The sequence below is a fragment of the Galeopterus variegatus genome, unplaced genomic scaffold (assembly GCF_000696425.1).
Source record: "Galeopterus variegatus unplaced genomic scaffold, G_variegatus-3.0.2 Scaffold1901, whole genome shotgun sequence".
NCBI classification, from domain to species: domain Eukaryota; kingdom Metazoa; phylum Chordata; class Mammalia; order Dermoptera; family Cynocephalidae; genus Galeopterus; species Galeopterus variegatus.
Window position 1 is genome coordinate 323,010 of NW_007728012.1, and position 18,629 is coordinate 341,638.

The 18,629-nt window shown below is 45.1% G+C and overlaps 1 protein-coding gene across 1 annotated transcript; it reads right to left on the reverse strand.

Moving 5' to 3' along the window:
- Positions 1-2,940: 2,940 nt before the first annotated feature.
- On the reverse strand, positions 2,941-13,737 carry SCML4 (sex comb on midleg-like 4 (Drosophila)). The gene is made up of 3 exons (XM_008579500.1): positions 13,455-13,737; positions 5,852-5,997; positions 2,941-3,681 (listed from the first exon to the last, which is right to left on the reverse strand). Exons 1-3 carry the CDS (start codon positions 13,714-13,716, stop codon positions 3,556-3,558), a joined length of 534 nt encoding a protein of 177 aa, XP_008577722.1. The 5' UTR covers positions 13,717-13,737; the 3' UTR covers positions 2,941-3,555.
- Positions 13,738-18,629: the final 4,892 nt, after the last annotated feature.

An 18,629-nucleotide genomic window follows, 5' to 3' on the forward strand; every position in this document is an offset into this window, starting at 1 on the left:
CTTGAGCCCAGTATTCCTTCCCAAAGTATTTACTATCATATTTGGTTCTCCTGAGGAATTCTTCACCCCTTTCTCCTGCTGAAGGGGAAAAATCTTGGCAGCCGCAATGAGGGCGAATGAGGGGAGCCCAGTGTACTCTCTGGTGGGCACCGAATGAGGCCCTCGAACCTCTGTTCCCTGCCGCAGGAGCCCCGGTGAGACCCGTCCCCACAGGCATCGGAGCCACAGGCTAGGCAGGCCCTTTAGCTGCCAGAACCCAGAACTGTCCTGGTCACCCAGCAGCCTCTAGGGCACACCCTGCTGGCATAGGAGACGACACCTAATAGTAACAGCTAGTAGGAAGGGTAGAGGGGGTTCTGCCTCTGTGTTACCAAGCTTGGGAGACATTGAAACCAAGGAAATACAATAGCTGATATACTCCCAACCACTTCCTATGGCTCTTCCAACCACAGTGTCAGGAAACACACAAGGGTAGAGGGGGTTCTGCCTCTGTGTTACCAAGCTTGGGAGACATTGAAACCAAGGAAATGCAATAGCTGATATACTCCCAACCACTTCCTATGGCTCTTCCAACCACAGTGTCAGGAAACACACACACACACACACACACACACACACACAACCCACAGCTTTTACCTAAGGTCTTCACAAAGGGAATAATGTGCTTCATAAAACATTTAAAATGCCTTAGGCAATAGAATTGTCTCTTGATTTTTTTTTCCAAGTGTTTAACAGACAAGTGTAATTGAAAATGTTTAAAACATGAACACACGCACACACACACACACTCTAATTTGGAATTATGCAAAACTATATCATTATTCACTACAACCTGAAGCAAAGTTACTGCAGCAGAATGACAAGTACCATATCTGTACAAGTGCGAGGCTCCCAAGTTGGCTCTCATTTGGACGAGAGTGACTCACACAGCCTGACCCTTTATGGTCTGTTTGGAGGAAATGGCCTGGCGTGTTTTAATTTGCGAAGCTATTTGGCCTCCTAGTTTGACAAGATTTCTGAGAGGGGTGAAAATTAATTATAATTGCAGTATTGCTACAATAATTTGGTTGGCTAATTGCATTTCAGTGCAAAAACAGGCAAGGAAGAATTTCCTCCCCAGGTTATTCTCTGATATGGCTCCATGTATTTTAAGAGTAATGAGATTTTTTAAAAGTCAGACCTTAAATATCACGGCTTCAGCAATCTGTCCTGCTTAAAGTTTAATGCAAAAAGAGATAGCACCTCTGTGACAGCAGTTCCACATGAACACAGATCCAGATTTCTCCTAGATTTGAAATGGGAACATCTCTCTCCCCGGAAAACGACTCGAGGTATCTCTTTGACATTGTTTGGGACTGATTTAAATTTGGGGACGCAGTGCTCATGTGTTTATAGCTAGGGAGGCACTGATGAAGGTGGATAGGAGATTTTGAAAACTTAATATTGAAAGTCACTAAAAGAGGTATATGTCTATGAAACAGGTACCAGAGTATCAGAGTGAGCAAAAACTGGAGTGAAAAACCTGGGTGGTTCTGGAATTTTCTGGATCTCATTGCTCTCACATTGGCAGTTCTGAATACATAATCTGTCCATGGCTTTTGGGGGGAAATTATCTAACTCCAGACCTGCAATGAGCACTTACAAGTAACAGTCTTTTGAGGGACAGAATCTGTTTATCGCTTTAAAATCTTGAAGACTCTGCCTGGAGGCCTGATCCAAGGTGGTTTGTCATGTGCTCAAACCAACAGATATCAAGCTCTTCCACATCTGATGACTCAAGTGCACTTCAGTGGGCAGGTTTAGGACGTTCTCCTCACCTTCTCCGTCATGCTGTAAGTTCAGCACTGTTTGTGCATCTAAAAAGGATTTTGTTCTGATGTGCTTCCTCAAATATTGCTCAGCAAAGTGGGCCTAACAGCAGGGTGTGGAATATTTATCACGCTTCATCTAAATCCTAACTGATTTCTAGAAGGTCACATGCAAATCAACTCAGGCCTGCTCTCCAGTTCATGTTCTGCACAAGGGCAGCTGGCCGAGGGGTGAAGGGGTTGAGATCCCACCCCGCTCCACTTGCCAGCGAGCCCCCTGCTCAGGCTGCAGCCTGAAGGAAGGCGTGCCTTTTCTTGTTCACGCTTGGGCCAAGGGAGGCCCTGAGTTACCCCTGACCCTCGCCCTCCAAGGTCACGAGATCTAATATCTACCTCCTCATCTCCAACACTGTAGGTGTTCTTTTAAGGAAGAGGATATGCCCATGACAAAAGGTGAATTCATTTTAAAGATATATTTCCTGTTCAGAGAGAAAGAAGAAAAAAGAGAGCGGGAAGGAGAGAAAGGAGATGGATAAAAAGAATAGTGGAGAAGAGGTTGCGCTTCTGCCTAGTAAATTGTGGATTTATCGTCCTTCTCTGGACACAGCTGCAAAGGGGTAGAAAATCAATTTTTTTTCTATTAGTCCACGGTGAGGAAGGAAAACCTATTTGTAAATTGAATTAAACCCAGTAATAGCATGTCTGTGTATTTGTTGAGGGCTAGAAAAATTAGCCACAGATACAACTACATAATTCAGCAATGTAACTAGAAATCAACACTCTCCCATTTCAAAGCATGGTTGAGACATTTTTCTTTCTTAAAGAAACACCCATGGCTAAATGTCACTAAGATTCTTCAGCATGCCAACACATCAACACCTCAATAAGGACTCTGGAGGGAAAGGGACTCCAAAGCCCCATCTGGGAAGAGCGTGCTTCCAAGTTCTTGCCTTTGCTGCTGTCAGTCGATAATGATTGGATATGAACTAGAACCTTCTAGATGATGGTTTCTTCCCAAGTTGCAATCTGTGGTGCTGACTATGGGATAAATTCCCTATTTCTCCATAAGCTAGATGTCGTTCATAGAAACCCTAGTTCATCCACCCAGTACTGAATAATCACGCTACAGCAGTGAGGGTCCTGAAATTTCATTAACAGTCTGCCCTCTAGTGGGGCAACACAGTACTTCAGATAACTAGAAACAAAACATCTTTTTTCCCCTCTCTTTCAGAGCGCAAGTGAATTCAAGTTTTCCAGATAGTGCAAGATGAGGCAGTCATCCTCAGAAGACAGCTGCCAGAGCCAAACCAAGCAAGGCTCACACTGATAGGGCTCCAGGTCAAAGTCAGAGGCAGGTGGTGCTACAGTGAGCGTTCCCACAGAGGCGCGGGGACCAAGGTCCTTCTCGCATCCTTTGAACCCTCCAGGGCTCTCCTTGGGTGACAGCATTCGGTTCCCCACTCTCTCATTACACAAACAGAACCTACTCTAACAGCAACCAACATATCAGGAATGTTAAAAATAATAGGCTTTTTTGAAATTTTTTGGCAAATCATTAACATAGACGAGCCTTTCCAAAAGGGCCATGTTGAATTTTTTAAAAGGCAAAAATGTACACGTTTTATAAAAAGAACAAGTCTCTGTGGCTGTTAATTTTAAGAGGACAACCTATTTCGTGATGTTGGTAAGGCAGACGATGACCTTGAGATCCGTCATCTTGGGTTTTGCTTCTATCTTTCAAAAACCTTTAGAACTTGGCTTGCTTCAGTCTATCAATGTGGTAGCAGAGTTTCAGTGCGGGTCCCAGCTTCAGGCCCAGGTACTTCATGATCATGTCACTCTTCAGCAACAACAGAGCATTGCCATCGATCTCCTGGTGGGACAGGATCAGAAGAAAGAAAACCCAGAGGATGGTCAGAGTCGTCAAATAGTGGCTGAGGTTAAGGTGTGGTCAGGGGATGTGGTCAGGGCAATGGACTTATTTAGATAGCATATTCTCTAGGTCCCAGGGCAAGATCTTCCTAAAAATAATTACAGCAAACAAACACTTTGTGCTCCTCTTCCCATCCTCTCCCTGGAGTCTTTGACACACTGGATCTTTTACATATTCCTGCTCTGCCCTGATTGAAGGAATTGAACATAACTCCACCTAAGCTCCCAACAGCCCACATATGACATTTATCTCCTTATCCAATCTAGGGAGAAAGGAGCAAGAAAGTGTCATTCATTAAACCCTGAAACAAGAGGTTACCTTTTTATCCAGACGCTGGTATGAAGCCCTGGATTCCATCCATCACCCTAATCTCGTTTCTTTTCTTGGTAGGCCCACCTACCTTTAGCTAATTACAAAACCGCTAATTATACTCTATGAGGGATTTCAGGTGTTTTTGACCCTGTCAATAATAATAGGTGGCACACACTAAATAATGCACCTGCCTCATCCCAGGGCTTAGCACAAAGAACTGCTGAGGGAATGAGTCAATCCTTTGAAGTCCTGGTGTGGCTCCCACTCATCTCTGAAAATGGTAACCTTCCAGAATGCACACTGACTTCATGAACCTAGCAAGGCTGGCTTTCCTCGCTCACCTACAGTGCTGTTTTCAGGTCACTAGAGACAAAGAATAGAAATTTGGGTGCTTAGGTGGGAAGAAGAGTGACAGTTACAGGACTCATAACTGGGCAGGGGTCACCAGCCCCTGTCACTCATCTGTCTGGCCAGCCAATACTGATGGAGCACCTCCTCTGTGCCACTCACTCTCCATGGCCTCGGCCAAATGGAAGGGTGGGCAAAGCCCATCTGTGGGCCCTTCCAGGAGCCTCATTTCCTAATGTTCTCTCTTTACCCTACCTCCTAGACTCCCACCATCTCCTACCACCCTGGAAGAGAGCCAGACACCCCACCCCAAATCTGTCTAAACATAACCCACCCCATGGTCCTTGGTCTCAAGGCCCCATTGTTAGGTGAGGTCAGATATATGCCTAATAAAATATGAGGGCTGAGTTAGATGAGGATCCTCCCCAGATCTGAGAGTAGATTTCTATGACAGAATCACCACATAAAATGAGAGACAGGAAGGAAAAAAGTCATGGTAATTGTGGTGGATGCCCCCTTCTCCCCCCAAGATGTCTCTATCCTAATGGCCAGAATCTGTGACCATATTAAATTACATGGCAAAGGGGAATTAAGGTTGTTGGTGGGATTAAGGTTGCTAATCAGCCGACTTTAAAGTAGGAATATTATCCTGGATTATGGGGGTGGCAGTGGAATGTAATCATAAGCGCCCTTAAAAGTGGAAGAGGAAATCAGAAGAGAGAACCAAAGAGATGGCAGCATGAGAAGGATTCGGCTTGATGTTACTGCCTTTAAAGCTGAGAGTAGTGGGATACGAGCCCAGGAATGATGGTGGTTCTAGAAGCTAGAAAAGGCAAGCAAAAAGATTCTCCCTAGAACATCCAGAAAGGAATGCAGCCTTGCCAACACCTTGCTCTGAACCCAGTGAGACCTCTATTAGACTCCTGACCTACAGAACAGTAAGGTAAAAAATTTATATTGTTTTAAGCCTCTGCATTTGTGGTCATTTGTTATAGCAGCAATACAAAACTAATACAGTAAGCTTGGAATCTCCTAAATAATTATAATGAAACCTGCCAAGTGAAGGCTATCTATGAGCCGGGCACCATGCTAAATACTTTATGTGCATTTTGTCATTTAATCCTCAAGGCAATTTAGGAATAGGCTCTATTATCATTTGCTGGCATACTGCAGGAGTGCTATACACGTTTGTTGAATGCACAGACAGATGGATGGATGGGCAGGAAAACAGGCACTCCTGGTGGAGGCCAAAACAAGAGAACAGGTGGGACAGATATCCCTTAAAAGCAAAACGAAGTGGTTGTTCTGCTCTCAGAAGCTGGTGGTTGAATCTGTCCCTCTCATCTCTGGCCCCCTTGAGGGTGCCCCTCCCTAAAGCTTAGTTCAGGCCCCCAGCATCCCACATTCCATGCCCACCGCCCCCTCCCAGGCCAGGCCCACACTCGCATACATGCTTTCTGAAGAGCTCCACGTGAGGCCCCAGAGCCTGCGGGTCAGCGTCTTTCACGAACCAGACCACGTCCTCCACGGTCCAGGTGCAGGGGTTCCTGCTCCTCAGCCGCCTGGTATCCTGCCCATCTGCAGAAGGGCTTGAGGCTGGATGGGATGGGCATAGAAAGGAGACCATGAGGCAGTGGACAAGGGCCTCAGCACCAAGCTGGTGCTGCTTGCCCCACCTGGCCTGGGAGCGGTTCCTCAGTGCCCTGGAGTCCAAGGCAGTGACCCAGGGGGCCTGCTGTGACAGGAAAAGTCTGGGAGTGGCTGCTCTTGTCAGGACCTTGAACGCAGGAAGATCACTCCTGGGGGCAGCCCCCTTCCCATCTATGCAAAAGCTCTCTGCTCTCCCAGGGAACGGAGCAGTAGAAAGTGGATATCCTTCAACGCACTGAAATTCTGATCTAAGTCAGAGTTTTCAAGACCCTTTCTGCTCAGTTCTTTCTCAATGGGCCCAGGGCCTCCTGTGACCGAGGGCTTGTGACCAGGATAAATGTGCTCAGATGAAGGTCCAGATGGGCCTCTGCAGTGCTCTGAGGCCACAGATCCTAGTCCTTCTGCCTCCCTGGCTTCCACACTGAGATGATAAAGACACGCAGGACCGAGGTCCATTTTGTTCTCTGCGGGATGCCAGTCTGCTGCCATGTCCTCAGAACCATCTCTCTGCGTGTGCAGAAAGAGGACGGCCTCTCACCCACAGCCCCCCAGGTCTGTCAGGGCATGTACCCCACTGGACTGTCAATACCTTGACTGCAAAGGGCCTGACCCTGTGCTTGGTCCACAGCTGGTCCTTGACAAACAGTCACATGGGTGCCATTTCCCACGTGACAGATCAAAAGGCTCGGGACAGGCAAAGAAGGAGAGTAATGAATTCGATGCCTGGCAATATTTAGGGGTTGACTTTTTGTGCGTATGTCCCAAACCTACTCATCCTCCTCCCCTAGGGCGGCCTCTCCTCCTGTCTCCCCCTTTTCTGAAACCTCCCTCTACCTCCCCCTTCTGTGCTCCCCACACTGAACTGGTCTGCAGCTCTTAGGAGGATGCCACCCCGCCCCAGAGCTTCTCCCCGAACCCCTGCCTGGTCGTCTGATGGGTCTCCTTGCCCCTTGCTCTCTCCTTACTAGTGCTCACAACTGCCGATGCCTCATGCCCTCCTCAAGACCAGCTCCGTCTGTGCCACCTCCCATTCTACTCCCCATGGAGCCCTCTTGCCTCTGCACTGAGTCCATGCTCTACCTCAAGGTCAAGCATTCTCTTTGGTCTCAATAATATCTTTCTTCCTAGATGGAGAGGAAGAAGAGCTCTGATGCCCGAGACACCCGGGGACAGACCCTGGAGCAGCCCCTTGCTAGTGATCCGACTGTGATGCGGCTCATCGGGAGTGCTCTCTGGCTGCAGGGGCAGGTGTGGGGACTGAAATGGCATAGTGCAGACCTCTGGCTGACCTGAATCAGGTGCTCCACAGAGGAAAGACGGCTCCCTGCCTGCCTATCCCGCTCCCCTGCACATGCCCTGCCTGGCACACTGGCTATGTCCGAGTGTTTCCCTAGCTCCCCTTCTCCACCTCCAGCTGGTGCTTTGGCTTCTCTCTAGAAGGCGTTTAGCCTCCCTCCTTCCCACTGACATTCCACCAGCCATCATAACACCTGATGCCTCTGGGAGCAATGTTTCTGTTCTTCTGCCATCTGAATGTCACTTTCCTCCCCCTTTAAGGGGCTGTGCACATACTGTCTTGTAGTACAATCATTTATGTACTTCTCTGTAACCTCTAGTTAGAGTTTAATTTCCTGAGGATCTACATCCCTCCTCCATTTATTCAAACATTTACTGAGCACCTTCTCTGTTCCAGGTCCTAGGTGAAATGCTTGGTGAAAAACACAAATGTGATCCTCTCATGGCAGGGGTTATAATTATTGACTCCTGCATGGCTCTAAGTAAATATATTTGTAAATATGGGTTCAATAAATGTGAAATGAATCAATATACTTTGCAGAAACAGTATGGTAACCTATACAAAAGCCTTGCATGGATGATCCTTAATCATATTTTAAGGCTAGAAAAAATGTTGAGGCTCTGAACAATGAGGCAGCTTTCCTACAGAATAATTCTAAGTTAGAAATTGAGAAGCCTTCTTTAATCTCAGGGCACAGTGGTTTTCTGCTTTCTTTTTCCTTCCTCCTTTTAATGTGCTTGAGAAGTGCATGGTGCTCTATTAGTGCTGAGAAAAATATAGCATCACATTTCTGAGTCTGTCCTAAACACATAATGGTTTGGTTGAGAATTGGATTTACTTTGAGATTTTTCCCTGCCTTTTCCTTGTTGGACCTGAAAGAGTCCCATAAGGTGGTTTGGCAAGGGGCATTTTGCTGGGAAGTTGTTAATGCACCCTGGAGCCATGCAAATGCTGATGCATGCTTATTAAAGATGATTTCACTCCATTTAAAGACATCTGCACTCAACATGGGGACGAAGAATCAGGGAAATCACATTTGCTTTTGGATCCTGCCCCATCAGAGCATCGCGTTAATCAAGGGGATAATAGATGCTCTGATTACAAAGGCTGGAAGTCTTTAGTGCCAAGAATGATTTTAGAGTGATCAGAGCAGAGGTCAAATCTAATTTCCTGTATCTGACAGGAAGGGAGAAAAAAAAACCAGACCAATTAACAGGAGCATCCAGGGGAGCCTAAGTCCTTTGAGCAAGGTCAGGGAATCACTTTCCCACCAGCCACAGCCATGGGGCTGAGCAGAGGGGGCTGGTTTGCTTTTAAAGACGAGGCTCTTGAGGCAGCCACTCTGCAGGGAAAGACACAACTGAGTCGGGAAAGTGGGCCTTGCTCCTGGTACCTGGTGTTGGCTGTGGGCACTTTTTGTTTTTTCAGGATGGAGAGGCAGCAGTTGGGGCCTGGCCTGTCTCCAAGGGGGCCTTTTAGTCATACAAGACAGAGGGCAGCAGGAAGCCTAAGTCACACCTCAGGAATTTCTCCCGATCCAATGCACATAAACTTGCTCTAGAAGGAAGAAAAATGGAACTTTCCAGCAATGGTCTGTACTCACAAAGATAATAACTACACTAATTCCCTGACTGCCCTGAGCTGCTGCGAAGGTGTCAGGAAGACAGATGGTCCGGTCTGACGCAGCAGAGCAGGCAGTGTGATAGGTCAACAACGAGACGTGCTGGATGTGAAAAAACCTTGCTCCTAAGCAAACAGAGCGTGCAAAGCGCTCGCCACACACCTTTAAGACGGCCACGTGCTCCAGCAGGGAGAACCCTGTGCTTGGCCATGTCGTTCCCTGGGGGCTGCCAGAGCCATGTGAAAAGTGAAATCCAGTTGTGAATGGATGTGTAATTAAATGGTGCTGTTGTTTCTAAAGCTGAACTTTCATTTATCAGAACTAGAATGACGATGAGTCAGTGTTGAAAAGCAATCCTGGACATTTTCACAGCACAGGGACTGGGACCCATCTGTGAATCGCCCTGTCTTCCACATACCCGCAAGCACGGAATTTCCTTTTTCTCATTCATAACTCAGGAGAAAGATTTCAGCTAACAATGGAGACGTGGAAGAGAGGAAAGCACAATGAGCTGGGAGTCAGAAACCCTATCACCCCAGCTACGTGATCGTCTCTGTGCTTCTCTGCTGTAAAATAAGGCTGTGTGGCAGGATCTCTACGGCCCCTTCCACCTAGGCGGTTGTGTGGCGTCTCCGCCACAGGCTGCTGACGTGAAGGGAGGTACCTGCTCATGCATTGCAAGGCCACGCATTGCAGGGTGTCCGCGTGTAAGACACGCTGAACAAAGGGCCACAGCCGGGCCTCCAATCCCTTCCTGGCTCTGATCATTCTCTATGGGCCTCAGTTTCTTTCTCTATTAATTGTGAATGTCATTTGTTGTTCCTCAAGAGTGTTTTAAGAATCAAATGGATACACGGCTTTGGGCTGAAGCCTGACAAGAAGCACTTGGAGGGAAGCCCATCATCTCTGACAGGGACCCCTCTGTGTTTAATTGTGAATGTCATTTGTTGTTCCTCAAGAGTGTTTTAAGAATCAAATGGATACACGGCTCTGGGCTGAAGCCTGACAAGAAGCACTTGGAGGGAAGCCCATCATCTCTGACAGGGACCCCTCTGTGTTCTTCCTCAGGCCATGGGAGCTGGCATGGAAGGGATGGCACAGCTGAAGAGAAGGGGAGGGTAGGTCTGTTCTCAGCATCTCAAGTGACCTGGCCCCCGAGGAATGTGTCCTTCCTAGAAACCACACGTAGTGTGTGAGGTGCCCGGGCTCGCCACCATCTGGGCATAATCAGGTGGTCTAAAATAATGTTGTTTTTCATTATTTCCATTGTAGAGTTTTCAAGACACTAAGAGGTGACAGTGACAGGAGAGTGAAAAGACCCTGACCAAGCCTTAGATTTTAATCAGGTTTTTCTTTTAATTCTTCAAGACCAGTTGACCTGCCTGTCTGAGTTAAGAGGATGCCTCTAGAGCCCAGGAGAGACCACAGGCTTGAAGTCAAGCCAAGGTGGGCCTGATTCCTTCTCAGCTGCCAGCAGACACTGCGATCTCCCAGCAGGCAACATGACCTCTGCCGGGAAGCCTCCAGCCACCCCTCCTCCCCATGTCCCCTTCCCTCCAACTCCTGTTGCCTGTTCAAGCAGCTTCACTGTGGCTTCTCTGGGAGGTATTCCTGACTCCTAAGGGCAGGCTGAGCACCCCCTCTCCATCCAATCCTCTTATACCGTCCACACTTTTCCTTTGCAGTAGTAATCACAATTGTAATTAAATGTGTGCAATAATTTGTATATGTTTGTCTCTGTGGAACTGCACCAGAGAAGAGACCTGACGTATTGTGCTCGTAATAACTTCGTATAGCATACATTATACGAAGTTATACGATACAGCAAACAAACACTTTGTGCTCCTCTTCCCATCCTCTCCCTGGAGTCTTTGACACACTGGATCTTTTACATATTCCTGCTCTGCCCTGATTGAAGGAATTGAACATAACTCCACCTAAGCTCCCAACAGCCCACATATGACATTTATCTCCTTATCCAATCTAGGGAGAAAGGAGCAAGAAAGTGTCATTCATTAAACCCTGAAACAAGAGGTTACCTTTTTATCCAGACGCTGGTATGAAGCCCTGGATTCCATCCATCACCCTAATCTCGTTTCTTTTCTTGGTAGGCCCACCTACCTTTAGCTAATTACAAAACCGCTAATTATACTCTATGAGGGATTTCAGGTGTTTTTGACCCTGTCAATAATAATAGGTGGCACACACTAAATAATGCACCTGCCTCATCCCAGGGCTTAGCACAAAGAACTGCTGAGGGAATGAGTCAATCCTTTGAAGTCCTGGTGTGGCTCCCACTCATCTCTGAAAATGGTAACCTTCCAGAATGCACACTGACTTCATGAACCTAGCAAGGCTGGCTTTCCTCGCTCACCTACAGTGCTGTTTTCAGGTCACTAGAGACAAAGAATAGAAATTTGGGTGCTTAGGTGGGAAGAAGAGTGACAGTTACAGGACTCATAACTGGGCAGGGGTCACCAGCCCCTGTCACTCATCTGTCTGGCCAGCCAATACTGATGGAGCACCTCCTCTGTGCCACTCACTCTCCATGGCCTCGGCCAAATGGAAGGGTGGGCAAAGCCCATCTGTGGGCCCTTCCAGGAGCCTCATTTCCTAATGTTCTCTCTTTACCCTACCTCCTAGACTCCCACCATCTCCTACCACCCTGGAAGAGAGCCAGACACCCCACCCCAAATCTGTCTAAACATAACCCACCCCATGGTCCTTGGTCTCAAGGCCCCATTGTTAGGTGAGGTCAGATATATGCCTAATAAAATATGAGGGCTGAGTTAGATGAGGATCCTCCCCGGTCTCAGGCAAGGTTCTCTCCAGTATTTCTAAGTTCTAGAGAAGACAGCCAGTATTTGGGATACAGTTATTGATTTGTTCAGGGTGGAAGGCAGCAGGCACTGATGGGCTCTTTCCCTGATCTCACCCAAGATCCCAAGAGGCAGAAATCTGGGCTTCCCCTGGCAAGATCCAGGATGGGTGGTCCTCTGAGGGAGTGTGTGGAGGATGTTGGATCGTACCAAAAAGCTCATGTGTGTGACTTGTGGGGGCCACTGGCGGAGGGATCCGAGGCTCAGAGGAAAAATGTGGCTTGTCCAAGAAGACACAGCCAGCCCACTGGGTGCTACAAGGGGGCAAGATGGACACCCCTGTCTCCTTGGCCTGGGGCCTCCTGTCTTCAGCAGTTCTCCGCTGTAGAGTTGATGGGCTATGGTTGGTTGAGGGATGTGCCCAAGTGATCTGTAACTATTCTGTGACTACTGACACGTATTAAGCTCTTACTGTGTCCTAGGCCTTGAACTCCTTTAATCCTCCCAACAATTCTATGAGGCAAGTGTTGCTATTATTATTCCAATTTTACAGGTGAGAAAACTGAGGCCCAGATAAGTTAAGACCTGCAAAAGGTCATACAGTCAGGCAGCAGCTGATCCAGGAGTCCAGACCAGGCTACCTGTCTCGAGTCCATGCAATTATCCCCAAGGCCCCATGGCCTCTATTCATGAACAAAATACTGGAGCTTGAAAACGGTGTTTAAAATACCCACCAGAATGGCCTTCGAGCCCTATAATCCTACATCCCTGCAAGCACTTTTGTATACTACATTCCAACATGCTTTCCTTGTGGGTGAGACAGAAGTGGCATTATAACCAACACTGTGAAAATTTTGCTTAACTCTGCTTCTGCCCATGTATTTGTACCCTGCAAGTGTCACCTACCATGCAAGAGACAATTCTTTACCAAAGTCTGGCTCTTCCTTTTCATGGCACACAGCTGGCCTAAACCCCCAGACACCCTCACAGTTAAATGTGGCACAGTGACCAACTCTTGCCCGTGGAATGTGAGTGGAAGTGACGTGCATCGCTTCCAGGCTGCAGGGAAGCATGTACGTCCTCTCCATTGACTCCATAGTCTCCACTCCCTCCTTCGCTTCCCACCTGCCAGATGCTGGGTGCGTGGAGGTTATGGGGGTGCCAGAGCCACAAAGTGGACAGAGCCTGGGTCTCTGATCCAGGCTGCAGGGAAGCATGTACGTCCTCTCCATTGACTCCATAGTCTCCACTCCCTCCTTTGCTTCCCACCTGCCAGATGCTGGGTGCGTGGAGGTTATGGGGGTGCCAGAGCCACAAAGTGGACAGAGCCTGGGTCTCTGAGTTGAGATGCACCCGCCAACTAGGAACACCCACCTTGGACTCTTGAACAAAAACGTCTATAGTATTTGAGCCAGTGCATGCCTTGGAGTCTACTTATTCCTATAGCCCAGACTACCCCAATAAACCATTTTCTTTGCTTATGGTCAAGGATTGAGATTGGCTACCTTCAAGAACAAGAAAAATCCATGAAGGGGCTTGTGGGGACTTATAATTTCCCAGTGGCCCCACATCTAAACAGCCATGCCCCCTCCCTCTCATGCAGTGTTCCCAGGGCAAGGGCAGAGGAGAGTAAGTCGTGGGGAAGCCAGTGCACGCATTACATTACCGCATCTGTGTCCATCAAGGGAGGTCCTGTTTCTCTTGGGGCTGGTGGTTGGGGACCTCAGCCCAGGTGCCAAGGGGCCTCCAGAGGACATGGGGCTGGTGCGGGGACCACCAGCGGTGGTGGGAGGGCCTCCCCCAAGATGGCCATCTCCAGAGTTCTGTCTCTTGAAGTACAGCGAGGAGGAAGAGGACAAGGAGCCCCTTCGGTTAAAGGTAGAGGCGGAGGAGTCCACTCCGTAGCGGCTCATGCCCACAGGGTTCATCAGGCACTCTTCAGTGGTGACTGTCTTAGCTGAGCAAGAAGGCAGTGCAGAGAAGCAGAGATCAGAGAGCAGCTCAGGAAGCTAGCCAGCCCTCAGTCCTGGCAAGCCCTGCCCTGGCAACATGGTCACCTGTAACTGTGAGGATGGGAGGTAAGGAGAAATGAACCCCTCAGCCTAATTCCAAATAGCACACCTGTCAGCAGATTAAGACATCTGCCTCACCAATGACAGTATATTTCAGTAGGAATCTGGAGATATTCCCCTCCATGTTTAGAGGAAAAATTCATTATCTTGTTTACTGATGTCTTGAAAATAAAATCCAAACCCAAGTCTTTCTCTGTCAGTGGCTCTGCCCCTCCGGCACAGTCTCTGCCGGCTTGTCTGAACCTCCCTGCTCTCTCCCCACTTGCCCACTACTGCCAGCCTCACCTGGCCCAGGATTCCTGGGAGAGATCAAGCTGGAGCCACAATATCTCAGAATTAAGAGAAATGACTGTGGCCTGAGTGGTGACACAGGTGCAATGGTGCTTCCTCCCCACACTTTTAGTCCCAGTACACATGAAGGCAGCCACCCTCTGCCAAGGCTAACAACCAGGGACAGAAATGATGATCAGGGCAGCCCTATGGTCCTCCCCAAACCCTGCACAGGAGAGCTAAATACCCAATCTAAAGTGCAGTTGTGGGTAAAGGACCCGAAGAGTCTGTCAACCTCATCATTAGCCCCACCCTCCCAAGTAAATCAGGCCTTTCTGTACTTTTAAAGCTCAACCTTGCAGCCTGTGAACTCTGTGAACTATACCTGTGGCCAAATGGTGTTTTTGCTCGTTTGTTTGTTTGCTTAGCTTTTATGGATTTTTTTGGCTAAAGTCTAGAGGAATTACGGGAATAGAAAGAGGATGGAAGCGATTCTAGTCTGTCTCACCCCAGACAAGATCATGTCTGCCTAGCTCCATCAATAGTTATCTATATATTAGGCACCATCAAAATGAATCTTGATATCCTCAAAGAAAATATGGGGAAACATATTTGGCGCAACAAGATCCAGATGTCTTCTCCATGTATAGACTTCTCCCACAATGCAGGTATTGAAAGATTAATACTTGATTTTATTAGGGGAGCTAGCAGATCTTCTCACAGTTGGGGATACACATGGTGCTTACCTGGAAATAAAAGTCATTACAGATGGGATATAGCTAAAGCAGTGCTTAGAGATAATTTTATAGCTGTAAATACTTATATTAAAAAGGAAGTTATAACACCAAGTTCAAGAGTTTGGATCCCCTTATTGGACAGCTGCCAAAATAATAAAAATAAAAATAAAAGGTAAGAAAGATCTCAAATTAATAACCTAATCTTCCACCTTAAGACAGTGGGGGGGGGGAGCAAATTAAACTTAAAGCAAGCAGAAGAAAGGAAAGAATAAAGATTTAAGTATAAATTAATTCAATAGAGAATAGAAAAACAATAGAGAAAACTCAATAGAACCAAAAGCTGACTCTTAGAAAAGATCAACAAAATTTACAAACCTTTAACTGGATTAACAAGAAAACAAAAAAAGGAGGATGAGTGAAAGAAACAACTCAAATTACTAGAATCAGAAATGAAAGAGGAGACATTACTACCACCCTTACAGAAATAAAAAGGATTATTAAGGAATACTACCAACAACTGTATGCCAGTAAATTAGATAACTTAGATGAAATGGATAAACTACTGGAACTGACTCAAGAAGAAATAGACAATCTGAGTAGACCTATATAACAGGTAGAGATTGAATTAGTAATCAAAAAAACTACCCACAAAGAAAGCCCAATCCCAGATGACTTCACATGGAATTCTACCAAACATCTAAAGAAAAAAAAAATCAATTCTATACAAATTCTTCCCAAAAAATAGAAGAGGAGGAAATACTTGACAATTCATTCTATGAGGCCAGTATTACCTTGATACCAAAACCAGACAGATATATCACAAGAAAAGAAAACTATAGGCCAATGTTTCTTATTTATATGAATGCAGAAATCCTCAACAAAATACTAGCAAAACTGAATCCAGCAACATATAAAAAGACTTATATACCATGATCATGGAGAATTTATCCCAGGAATGCAAGGCTGATTTAACATTTAAAAATCAATTAATGTAATACATCATATCAATGAAATTTTTTTTAAAAAAGGTCACATGATCATCTCAATAGATTCAGGAAAACATTCGGCAAAATCCAACACCCTTTTATGATAAAAATCACTCAATAAACCAGGAATAGAAGGAAACTTCTCAACCTGACAAGGAGTGTCTGCAAAAAATCTATAGCTAACAACATAGTTAATTGTGAAAGGCTGGATGGTTGTTCCCCTAAAGTCAGAACAAGACAGTAATGTTCACTCTAGCCACTTCTATTGACATTGTACTGGAGGCTCCAGCCAGAACAATTAGGTAAGGAAAAGAAAGAAAAGGCATCCTGATTGGGAAGGAAGAAGTAAAACTATCTCTTATATGTACAAAATCCTAAGGAATCCACTTAAAAAACTATTGGAACTAATAAATTAGTTTGGCAAGTTTGCAGGATACAAGGTTAATATGCAAAAATCAATTGTATTTCTATGCACTTGTATTGAACAATCTGAAAATAAAAAAAAGAAAGCAATTCCATTTACAATAGCATTAAAAAGAATAAAATAGAAATAGATTTAACAAAAGGAGCTCAAGCTTATACTCTGAAAACTACAAAACATTGTTAAAAGAAATTAAAGATATAACTAAATAAAAAAAATCCCATGTTCATGGATTGGAAGTCTTATTGATAAGGTAGCAATACACTCCCCAAATTGATCTACAGATTCAACACATTCCCTATCAGAATACTGGCTGATTTCTTCATAGAAATTAACAAGCTGGTTCTAAAACTCATATAGAATCATAAGGGACATAAAATTGCCAAAACAATCATGAAAAAGAATAATAAAGTATAAGAACACGTACTTCCCAATTTCAAAATTTACTACAAAACAACAGTAACCAAGACAGGTGGTACCGGCATAAGGATAGACATATAGATCAATGGAATGGAATTAAGAGTCCAGAGATAAACTCACGTGTCTATGTTCAACAGACTTTCAGCAAGGGTGCCAAGACCATTCAATGGGGAGAGAATAGTCTTTTTAACAAATGATACTGGGACAACTGGATATCTACATGTAACAGAACGAAGCTAGACCCTAACTTCGAACCATACATAAAACTAACTCGAAATGAATCAAAAACCTAAATGTAAAAGCAAATACTATAAAATTCTTAGAAGGAAACATAGAAGGTAAATCTTCCTGACCTTAGACTTGGTAAAGTGTTCTTAGATTTGACACCAGAAGCATGAGCAACAAAATAAAAAAACAGAGAAATTGGACTTCTCCAAAATTAAAAACTTTTGTACTTCAAAGGACACCATCAAGAAAGTGAAAAGACAACTCACAAATTGGGAGGAAATATTTGCAAATCATGTACCCGAAAAGGGACTTGTATCTACAGCATATTAAGAATTATTACAACTCAACAATAAAAAGACAAGCCGATTTAAAAATGAACAAAGGACTTAAATAGACATTCTCCAAAAAGATATACAAATGGCCAATAAACACATGAAAGATGCTCCACATCATTAGTCAAATTAAATCAAAACCACAATCAGGCACCACTTCACACCCACTAGGATGATTAAAATCAAAAAGTCACATAGTAGCAAGTGTTGGCAGTGCTGTAGAGAAATTGGAAGTCTCATACACTGCTGATGGCCATAGAAAATGGTGCAGCCACTTTGGAAGACAGTCTGGCACTTCCTCAAATGGTTAAAGTAGAATTACCACATGACCCAGCAATTATGCTTCTCGTTATATACCCCAAAGAAATGAAAACATATGTCTATGTAAAAACTTGTGCATGAATGTTTACAGCAGCATTATTAATAATAGCCAAAGGGTGGAAACAACCCAAATGGCTATCAACTGATGAATGAATTTTAAAAATGTGTATATCCATACCAGGGAATTTGAACATAAAAAAGAGTGAAGTACTAATATATGCTACAGTGTGAATGAGCCTTGAAACATTATACTGAGAGAAGCCAGCCACAAAAGACCACATATTAAATGATTCAATTTATATAAAATTTCCAGGGTAGGCAAATTTATAGAGACAAAAAGTAGAATATTGGTTGCTTAGGGGTTGGGGTCGGGGTGGAGGGGGTGGATAGCTAAAGGGTATGTAGTTTGTTTTTGAGGTGACTGTGGGGATGGTTTCACATATCTGTGAATATACTAAAAGCCATGAATTGGACCCTTAAATGGGTGAATTGTATGATATATGAATTATATATCAATAAAGCTGATTATTTATTTATTTATTTGGTATTACAATTTTATTCATTGCATAGAAGTCTTGAACAAGTCTCCAATATTGTTCATTTGGGTTTTTATTTTTATTTATTTATTTATTTGGTATTACAATTTTATTCATTGCATAGAAGTCTTGAACAAGTCTCCAATATTGTTCATTTGGGTTTTTATTTTTATTTATTTATATATTATTATGTTTTTACATACTAAGATGTTGTTGTGGAGCAGCTGGGGGGAGGGGGAGATGGGAAAGGGAAGGAGATGAGGATGTGGTCAAGGCCCATCATAGAAGTCTTGAACAAGTCTCCAATATTGTTCATTTGGGTTTTTATTTTTATTTATTTATTTATTATTATGTTTTTACATACTAAGATGTTGTTGTGGAGCAGCTGGGGGGAGGGGGAGATGGGAAAGGGAAGGGAGATAGAGTGGAAGGAGATGAGGATGTGGTCAAGGCCCACAGCACCCCCCTTATTCCAGTAGGGGTCCCCAGGGGGCTTCTGGCAGTGGTTCAGTCATGGC